Source organism: Chinchilla lanigera, unplaced genomic scaffold, assembly GCF_000276665.1.
Source record: "Chinchilla lanigera isolate Chin_1 unplaced genomic scaffold, ChiLan1.0 scaffold00023, whole genome shotgun sequence".
NCBI lineage: Eukaryota > Metazoa > Chordata > Mammalia > Rodentia > Chinchillidae > Chinchilla > Chinchilla lanigera.
Window position 1 is genome coordinate 14,861,106 of NW_004955424.1, and position 10,674 is coordinate 14,871,779.

Genomic DNA, 10,674 nt, shown 5'->3' on the forward strand with positions numbered 1-10,674 from the left:
AAAAAAAAAAAAAAAAACCATGTCATACCTTACCAATATACCTGGCCCTTTTGTTTGTTTTTTGGTGCTAGGGATCCAAACCAGGGCTTGGTGCATAGTAGGCAAGCCCTCTATCACTGAATTACACCCCCAGCTCCAGAGGATTTAAGTATTAAGGAAAAAAATAAGCTCGAAAGAACAACTAGGAATGCATGGGGTTGGCAAAATAGTAATTCTAAGTAAGAAGGTCCGAAAAGTAAGTGAAGTGGTCACGGAAAGCCTCACTCAGAAGGTGACATCTGAAAAAAGAGAAAGAGGTAAGAATGCAAGTCACGCAAACATCTAGAAGGGACAATATTTCAGGCAACGGTAAAAGCAATGCAAAGGCACACCACAGAAACCTGCCTGGCATCTTTAAGAAACAGTGAGGCCAGAGGAGAAAGATTCAGAGAATACGAAGGGACACAGTCAAAATGTAAAGGCAGGAGGCTTTAAAGCATTTTCAGAAGGAAAGAAGAACCTCTAAGAATCTGTTATTCCATAAAAGCAATGAAAACATAGCAAAAATTGTCAACACTGGGCTAGGAGTGTAGCTCAGCGGTACAGGACTTGCCCAGAGTGCAAGAAGCCCTGGGTTCTACCTCCAGCATCCCAAAAGACAGGAAGGAGGAAGGCAGAAATTTAAACTTAAATTCTTGGGGCAGCGATGGTGAACCTTTTAGAGCTTTCAATGATAACAAACAGCCAGCAGCAGCACATGTGCCATAGGTTCGCCACCACTGCTCTAGGCTACTGGCTCACTAAAACATCATGTTATTATCAAAACTCATGTAAGGGGTGAGGATATAGCTCAGCTTGCCTAGCATGTGCAAAACCCTTAGTTCAATTTATAGCACTGGGAAAGAGAAAGAGAGAATTCATTTAACTTTTTCTTATATTTCCTATGAGCTTTTATACATATTATCTCATTCATCTGCACACCAGTACAGTGCAGACTTTAAAAGTGAGGTCTTGGGGCTGCGGATTTAGCTCAGCGGCAAAGCGCCTGCCTGGCAAGCGCAAGGTCGTGAGTTTGATTCCTGGTACTGGAAGAAAAACAAAAACAAAAAAACATAGAAGTGAGGTCTTGCCAGGTGGGGTGGCACATGCCTGTAATCCCAGCACTCAGGAGGCCGATGCAGGAGGATCATTGCAAGTTTGAGGCCAGCCTAGACTACAAAGTGAGCTCAAGGCCAGCCTTGAAATGCATGTGAGACCTTGTCTCAGAAAGACAAAAAAAAGTGAGGTCTCAACCAAGAAAACAGGAACACACCTGTAATCTCAGCTACTCAGGAAACTGAGGTAGGAGGATCACAAGTTGGGGGCTAGTCTGGGCAATTTAGTGAGACCATTTCAAAAAATAAAAAGGGATGGAGATGTAGCTCAGTGGTAGAGTGCTTGCCTAGCATGTATGAGGCCCTGAGTTCAATCCTCAGTACTGTAAAAGAAAAAGAGTAAGGATGCTAGATCCAGACTGTCTGCGCGGAAACTCCCAGCTCCACCACCTTCTACATGGGTAAACTTGTATACTTTGCGTGTGTGTGTGTGTGTGTGTGTGTGTGTGTCCGTGCGCACGCGCCAGGAATTGAACTCAGGACCTTGCACTTGCCAGGCAGGCAGTGTGCCTCTGAGCTACAGTGCTGGCCCTGAACTTGCATACTTAAGACTCAGACATAAAGTGGTGTGGTGGTGCACAGCTGTAACCCAGCACTCAGGAGGATGAGGCAGGAGGACTGCCATGAGTTAAAAGCCAGCCTCGGTTACACAGTTAGTTCAAGGCCAGCCCAAATTACATAGACCCGGTCTCAAAAAACAAAAAAAACTTCAGATGCAGCTGGGTGGTGGTAGATGCCTTTAATCCAGCATTGCAGGAATCTCAAGCAGGAGGATCACAAATTCAAGCCCAGCCTGGATAATTTAATGAGAACCTGTCTGAAAATAAAAAAAAATTTTAACAAAGGGATAGCATGTAGTTCAGTGTGAAAGCCCTTGGTTCAATCCCTAGAACTAAAGAAAAAGAGAGAGAGAGACAGATGCCCCCAACTTTCACATCTGAAAAAAAAAAAAAGCCAACAACAGTATATACCTGAGAAAGTTGCCAAAAGAATTCAAGAAGTTAATTTTCATAGACATCTAGGAGTATCTGGCAACACTAAGGAAGTATTTGCAAAGTGCAATTCAGAAGCAAAAATAAACCGTACCTTCAATTTCCAAGTAGATCAGTGGTCTGCATATTTTCTACAAAATATTTTGCCTAACACTTTGTGGAATGCATGGGGCAGGCCCTCACTAGTGAGGCATCTTCCAAGCTGTTAGCTGCTGTTTAAAAATGGAAATAAAATCAAAGACTAAAGAAGGAAAAAAATATATTTTGCCTAACAATCTTATAAACAGGACTTGCAGCTATCTAGAGAACTGCTCTAAGAAATTATAATCCCTAAAATCCATCAAACTGAAAATTCTTAGGTTCACTGGAAGGGGAAACACATTACCTCATGAATTTGTCTAACACGTCTTCTACCCACATATGCATTCGGAGAGTCTGAAATCCATAGTGCCAAACTAATTTAATCATGTTTATTATAAACCAGCTGCTCTCCTCAAACACCAGAGTCTCTCCGTTGTACACTCCCACAAGGCCACCTGAAGCTGGAACCGTGGACAGACCTGAAAAAACAGAAAGGATAGCTAAATCAGAGACTTCCACCACTGGTCCCGTGACAGAAGGTAATCCTGGAGAACCTCCTAGGAACACTCCAAAGTGAGTGAATTCCTGGCTTCCCCTTGTTCTCAGGGGACTCATTTAAGGAGCTCTATCTTTAGAACAGTGCAATATACTCACTGTACTATATCCAAAACTAGACTCAGGAGATGGGTCAGAAGATCATGCAGATAAATCAAAATTACACAGGCTATTCTTAGTCTTGGAGAAAATGGTACTAATGTGGTACTAACGTGGTACAGAGAATGTGGAAGGTAGTTCCTATTCAGATCTTATTTTGCAAAATTGGGTGTTTCAGGTACGTGGAAAGAGGCCAAAATTACACGATATTCCCTGAGGAGTCTGCAAGGCCTGCCAGACTGCTGCCACAACCTGTTCAGCTCTTCTGCCAGCGTGGAGGGCAGCAGTCAGAAGCCCTGAGTGCTAGGCAGCACATCTCTGTACCCAGAGCTGTATGAATGACTTCAAGCCAGACACTGCAAGCAAATGAGCACTCTAAGGTTTCAGCTAGTTCCAAACGGTCTCTGATTCTTCAACACAAACCCAGAGGTTTAAGAATTCACAACAGCAGGCATCCTCACCCCACCCCATGGCTGTAATTCCAGATAACTGAAGATGCAGATAACTAGTGTTCCATTACAAGAGAATGGCTCCTAACAAACCAGTACCAACTGTCAACTGGACACGGAAGAAAACCGTTTTTACCAGCTCTTCTGTAAAAGATAATTAGCGCGACAGAAAAAGTCTAGTTCTCCATATGGCAAAAATATCCAGAGATGGTCACAGAAATCTGCTTAGCTCTAAGACCCAAATTACATACCCAGGTCTTTGACAAAACGCTTCATGTGCAGATTTAAAGGATGGATGACAGAACCGCCTGCCTCATAGTCTTGCCCTTCCACCTTCAGGGTGGCCAAACGGCCCCCTACCTCTTCTCTTTCAAACAGATCAATCTTCACATCTTTCCCAAATTTCTGCCGTAGATAATAGGCTGACGAAGTGCCACCAATTCCAGCTCCAATAATGGCTATGAGGGGAAAAAGGGGACAGTAGTTTTCTCTTACCAGTATGGACTTTGTTTTTGAAGGGCCACTAATATTAGAGGTTACTCAACCATTTAGGGAACACGAGTTGGGACGGGCTGCTCTGAACATAAAAATCCCTGCTCCCCAAGCTGAAGATTGACATTAACTTGGTTTTTGCCCAGATGCCCAAAGATCCTCATAGGTTTTTCTAAAGGCACCAAGAGGCCATAGCCCCCCTCGCTGGGCCCATGTGATGGAGAGACGAGGTGGGCCTTCTGAGCACGCATTTTAAATAAAGTGGCCGCCATTTTCGCCTAGCTCTTTTGTCTCGGTGGAGACTCCACGGAGACAGGTTAACGATCCCACGGGATACAGCCTTCCCTGGGGGCGTGGGAGACCAGGGGGCCACAATCCAAAGTCCTGAAACGAAAAAGTCAACAGACTGCAGATTGTTTGGGCTGCTACAGCAGTCCTAGGCAGAGAAACGGTGCAGGCCCGGGGCCTCTCCGACCTCAGCAAGGCGGGGATGGGGAAGGGTCGCAGCCACGCCGGGCCGTTCGCACAGATCCCGGGGCGGTGTCTGCTGCGCGCGCCGAGGGGTTCCGCAGGTGCAGCTAAAGGAAGGCGGCACGACAGACCTTCGTCTCCCCGGAGCGCAGCCCCAAAGCTGAACTGCAGGGCGCTTGTCCCCACCCCCGCCCATGCCTCTACTGGGCATCTCTCCATGCCCGGGAGCGCGCGATCCGGCCCTCCGGGAGCCCGACAGCGGCCCAGAGACGAGGACACGGAGAACTGCGAACTGCGCTGCGAGGCCCGCCACGCTCCGGCGGCCTCCTGCGCCGCCCGCTTCTGGCCTACCGATCTTATCCGGAGGGGCCCTCGGCTCGGCGCCTGCGAGGCACCCCCAGCTGCACAGCAGCAGCCATAGCCCCAGCAGCCACAGCTCGAGCCCCGCAGACGCGCGCCCCATGGCCTCTCTGAGAGCAGCAGACGTCTGCCAGCTCCCGCAGTCCCCGAGCCGCGGCGCGACTGCGCGCCCGTCCGCCCCGCCCCGAGCCCTGCCCCGCCCTCGAGATAGGCCCCGCCCCTCTGGCGAAGCCCCGCCCCTTCCCAGCCCCTAGGTCCGCCCACCTCCGCAGCTCCCTCCCCGCGGCCCCGGCCTCCAAGCACACCCTTTCGGAAGACGTCCTAGGTGCTGGGGAGACCCAGCCCCACGTCTCTGAGTGAGGCGCCTTCATTAGTGCCCCTTGGCAGTCCCTTCAGGGGCACCGTCTCAGAGAAGGCACACAGCCAACGGCTGTCAAGACAGGGAGCAACAGATGTTTACTAAGTGATCCCTTTGTTCCGGAGGCTCTTGGGCAAGAGATGAATGGGGAAATGGTGCGAGGTGAAAAGAAAATGAAGGAGACCGAGGGTTCGGCGGTGCAAAGCGATGGGAGCGGAATACAGCGATGGACGAGAATAAAAGCAGTGTGCCGACAGGAGACCGGAATGCGCCACCCCAAAATATGCCCCTGGTATGAGAATTATTTCGTACCGAAGGCAACTGAGAAGCTGTGGGTACAAGGAAAGCTCTCTGCCCTCCCCCACCTGCCCAAAAGCAGGGCATAAATTTACAGAAGCAAAGTGTCCCTCCTCCCCTTTCTACCTGGGAGGACAAGAATTAAACAGTGAAGACAGCTTTAGGTCTTTTAAATACAGTTTATAGGAAACCATTGGTTTGTACTCAGCAGGCGCACCATGTCCAACAGACCAAACCAAGATGGAGCCACTAATGGTGAACTTCCTCGCCACCAGGCTAAAACTGTTATGTGACCTTCCAAGAAACCGGGAGAGATACACAACAGCCAAATCTCCAGACAAGTCAGTTTTAGCAGACACAGTGAGGAAGTTCCCTGTGCTTAGTACCTAAAAGGCCAATCCATTTTTTGTTCTGTTTCTGTGTTCCTCCGCCTTTCTGCCTATAAAGTCAGCCTCCACTGCTCAACTCACAGGATTGGTCTATTCAATACAGCAGTGTTTCCAAAACTCCAGCTGAGGAGCTTTGAGGGCATAGCGCAGGGTACAGCGTTTGCCTAGTATACTTGAGGTTTGATTTTCAACGCGCACACACAACAACTACAACAAAACTTAACTGAGACTTACACTTGCGTGATTTTGTCTTTTCGGTTGTTTTTTTTTTTTTTTTTTTTTGGTACTGGGAATCGAACTCAGGACAATTATGTTTGCCAGGCAGGCGCTTATGCCACTAAGCTATATCCCTGACCCTAATTTTGTCTTTTGATAGACTTTAACAAGCCAGGATCAGAGGAATCTATATGACAAACTTCACCAAAGAACTTTTTCTACCCTTTCTTTGCCTTCCCACAATTTGGCATCCCTGGAGACTCAAAATCCTTTTTCTTTGTCTTGTCACTTCTCTAAAAATTTACAGTCCTTTGTTGAATATGTTGTATATCCCTGAATTTGAGCCACCTCTTTGAGATTTACTTATTTTTCTGGGTATCTTCCATGTATATATGAAATATAAATCATCAAACTTTTGCTTGTTTTTCTCTTGTTAATTTGTCTTTTCCAACAACGATCTGTCCCAACCAAGAATTCAGAAAATTATATCTGTTACATACTGATACTGTACTGGTGCCATACAGTAAAATGCTATTCATGCATCAAAAAGAATGCCTGGCCTATAACTATTCTCCGGATGTTATTAGTTGAGAAAAGCTAGTGGGTGAGTGATGAGTACAGCATGATCCCACTTCTGCAATTACAATATTCCTTCCCCCCAAAAGAAAGACAAGAACTAAGTGAGCATAAACAACAATGGAAATGGGAGAAAACTGAGTTGGGTACAACGAAAGGTAGAACTTGTAAATGTGGAATAGAAAATCCAGCAAAAAACATTCACTCACTGGGGAAAGATTGGAGTTCATTCTAAGTGACAGGCAACCGTCTGAGTCCTTGTGAAAAATCAGATTTAGAAAACAGCCAGCATGATGGCACATGCCTGTAATCCCAGCACTCGGGAGGCTGAGGCAGGAGGATTGTTGTGAGTTCAAAGCCAGCCTGGACTACAAAGTGAGTTCAAGGCCAGCCTGAACTGAACAGTGAAACCCTGTCTCAAAAAGACCAAAATAAATAAATACATAGATATTTACTCTAACAAAGCTGACGTTCTAATGGAGAGAAAGGGAGGGAGGGAGAAATGATGATTAGAATAAATAGGTAAATGATACTCTGTAGAGAGAGGGGAGAGAAGAATGGCAGATGAGCTGTTATCTTAACTCCGCTGGCTCTTTCTGATTCCTGACCTCCATGAGGCCAGCAGCTTTCTTCCCCCTCGGCCCTCCCACGACACCTTCCTGCCTCGGAGCCAGCCAGCTATGCACTGAAAAACCAATCAGATTGGAAGAATCTGACTTTGGCTCCGTGACAGCAGCCAAGAAACAAATGCCTGTCTCTGCAGTGGATTCGCTTCCTGAACTGAAACACCCAAACGTGGTCTGTTACCATGATCCAAATAGTGACCAGACCAACACTGTACGGTGTGATAGAAGGTTTCAAAGGAGGGGGCCTGGCTGTGACAAGGGACTAAAGAATGACGATATTTAGGTGAAGGGTTTGTCCTTGCAGTGATGACTCAGTGCATGCTGGCCCGGCGGAACGCCACAGATGAAGTGAGGGGGGTCAGACCGAGCCGCATCACGGTCTGAAAAGAGCCAACGCTTTCCTTGTTGGCAAGTGAAACTTCAAACGTGCAGACTTCGGGCTAGTTAGGGTACTAAACTAGGACATGAGTTCCACAAAACCGTTTGTCAGCACACCTTATTCCGCCCTCCTGAGCAAACGAGTCACGGGTCCCACAAGGAGAAATCAGCTGTCTGCTCACTGAGTCCTGTGCTGTATGAATTATGTGCATTAATGTCTCCATTTACGGCTTTCAACCAAGAACTAGCTGGGAAGATCAGAGAAGGCAAAGTTAGGCCACTGCCCTATGGTTACTCTGATAGACTGAATGACATCGTTAGGAGGATGCTGAATTTAAAGGATGACCATCGCTTTTGTTGAAGAAATTACTGAGCACCCTTTAATAGCAGACTTGGCTGCAGAAAAGCAAAAACGTCACGTGAGAGGCGAGGATTCCAGCCTGTATTGTGCAAGCTGAAACTGAAGGAAGTGCAGTTGTACAAGTGGAGAAAGCCCTTAAAGCCCAGGAGGAAAGACTGGAACAGAAGGAACTGATCTTCGTGTCGGAGAGAGAGACTAGCAGAGGACAAACTGGCCAGCGCAGACAGCCTGCCGAAGAGCTACAGCTCGCTACAGGAACAGAAGTGCCTGTTGTTGGCAAGTAGTCCAGAACGTCTTGATCTTCCGTCCTCAGTAACTAAAAAAGAAAGTTCATTTCAATGGGGAAAGAGAACAGCCTGATGAATGAGAGCTCAGAGAGCCAGTTCATCTCCAAATCCAAGTACAGGGACCTGAAAAAAAAGGTTCATTGGCTGGGGATATAGTTCAGTGGCATAAGTGCCTTCCTGGCAAGCCCAAGGTTGTGAGTTCAATTCCCAGTACAGCAAAAAAAAAAAAAAAAAGGCTTCATACTACACGGCTTGTGCGGTGTTCAATATTGCCAACCTTTGAAGACTTATGGCCGGGCATGGTGGTGCATGCCTGGAATCCCAGCTCCCGGGGAGCTGAGGCAGAGGATCACTGTGAATTTGAGGCCAGCCTGGGCTACATAGTGAGTTCAGTGCCAGCCTGGATTACATAGCGAGAACTTGTCTCAAAGAAAGAAAAGAAAGAAAGAGAAATAGAGGTTGATACTCAACTACTCTTGCCTTACATACTTGGTTGCACCAGTCATACTTTTCCGTACGGTAGGCATGATGGTTTAGAATTGCTTTTGCTGTTTTTCAGCAACAATTATACAAGATGTTCACATTTTTACTTGTTCTTTCTTCTTTTAAGAACACTTTGTAGCCAGGCATGGTAGCACACGCCTATAATACCCTAGCATTCAGGAGTCTGAGGCAGGTGGATCACTACAGGTAATCAAGGCCAACCTGGCTACATAGTGAGACCCTGTCTCAAAAAAAAAAAAGAACACTTTCCTACAATATGATCCTTTCTGGGTTGGTTGGGGTTTTAACCAATCCTGTATGTGGTTTCTACTAGGAATGTGAGGTGTGACATTCTAGAGCCTGGAGGGAAAATAATGTTAGGGAAAAAATACTCATCCAGGAGTAGCTTTTACTCAGATTTAAATGACTAAGGGGTGAATTTGCAACTGTCTGTCTGTATTAAAACTTAAGTCTGAGGCTTTTAACTATTCTTGAACTTCTTAAGAAAACTAGATTGGAAATAAACTGGTCACTAATACCAAGACATCTTGTTTAGTGCAAATCTGTTTCCTTTGTGAAAAGTCATCCCTTTTAATAGTGTATAAATTCTCTCATTTACCTATCTCTTCCCACTAAATGAAATAATTCTTTAGTTTGTTTTTTGTCTGGTTTGTTTTTTTGTTATTGTTATTTCGGTTGTTTTGTTTTGTTTTGTTTTCTGACACAAAGTCTCATTACGCAGTTCAAACTGGCATTGAGCTTCTTCAATGTAGCCCTAAGTGGGCTCCCGAACTCTTGGTGATCCTCCTGCCTCAGCTTCCCGAGTGCCGGGATTACAGATGCACACCACCACACCCATCATAATTCATTAGTTTTCCAGATAGATAGATAGATAGATAGATAGATAGATAGACAGATAGACAGATAGCTAGGATGCTTAAGGTGGGCCTCATTGTATAAATGGTATTTGAGCAAAAAGTGCTAGGAAGTGAGGGAGTGAGTTATGTAGATATGTAGGGAAAGAGCAAACAAACAAATGCCTGGCATATTTGAGGGGCTACTTAGAGACCAGAGGAACACAATGAGCAGGGAGGGCATGAAGGTTTTATGGATGAAGATGCAAATGCTTCATCCATCTTCTTCTACTTACGAAGATATAAATAAGGAGAGTTAATCCCCTTTTCACTACATCTACAAAAGACAAAAAAATTAAACCGTAGTTTTTATTGCACTCCAACTATTAAATACAAAAGGCCCTCCGTAAATATTTGTTGGTTGGCTAAAATTAGCCAGTTAGTGACTTTTGACCCGAGGGTAATATCTAGAAATCGACTTCTGATAATGAAACCTTGCAAAAGCGTTTATTGAACAGGGAAGCACTTCAATGAAATAGTTTAAAATATTTACAAAATGGTGGGAGGGGCTGCGGATTTAGCTCAGTGGCAAAGCGCCTGCCTGGCAAGCGCAAGGTCATGAGTTCGGTTCCTGGTACCGGAGAAAAACCAAAAAAAAAAAAAAAACAAAATGGTGGGAGGAAGGCCTTCTCATTCTGCACCCTTGCCTTTCGAAACAGTAGTGCCAGTGAAACTCAGAATGGTTGAAAAACTCATGAGGAAAAATGTTACCACATATATGAAGTAGAATTATAAGATAAACTGGGCAGAGTGGCATGTACCTGTTTGAGGCCAGCATGGGCTACACAGTGAGTTCTAGGCCAGCCTGAACTACACAAGGAGACCCTGTCTCGAAACAAACAAAAAGTAAATAAATAACATTTAGTCACATAAATGTTGTCCAAAAAAGTCCCTTTAGGAAGACCAACAGTGAAGACCATTCTCTCCTGACCAAACTGCAGCCAGGTTCCTCTGAGCCCCCCTCACTAGGCCAAAACTTTGGCCTATAAAGAATTACACAAAGCTTGCCAGTCATGGTGGCACAGGCCAGTAATCCCAGCACTCCAGAGGCTGAGGCAGGAGAATCACAGCTAGTTTGATACTAGCCCAGGCTATGTAGTGAACTCAAGGCCATTCTGAACTACACAGTGAGACCCTATCTCAAAAAAAAAAAAAAA

The 10,674-nt window shown here is 45.8% G+C and overlaps 1 protein-coding gene and 1 pseudogene across 1 annotated transcript in view; one reads left to right on the forward strand and one right to left on the reverse strand.

The window, feature by feature from the left end:
* Pcyox1 (prenylcysteine oxidase 1) overlaps nucleotides 1-4,815 on the reverse strand; it is an 11,166-nt gene extending 6,351 nt beyond the window's left edge. The window contains exons 1-3 of the mRNA XM_005385617.2: nucleotides 4,624-4,815; nucleotides 3,561-3,767; nucleotides 2,511-2,685 (exon numbers count right to left, since the gene is read on the reverse strand). Of these exons, the coding sequence (XP_005385674.1) occupies nucleotides 2,511-2,685; nucleotides 3,561-3,767; nucleotides 4,624-4,735 (494 nt within the window). The 5' untranslated portion in view covers nucleotides 4,736-4,815. The remainder of the gene's footprint in view (nucleotides 1-2,510; nucleotides 2,686-3,560; nucleotides 3,768-4,623) is intronic.
* Nucleotides 4,816-7,080: 2,265 nt separating this feature from the next.
* Nucleotides 7,081-8,007, forward strand: LOC102024477 (annotated as a pseudogene).
* The last annotated feature ends 2,667 nt before the right edge of the window (nucleotides 8,008-10,674 follow it).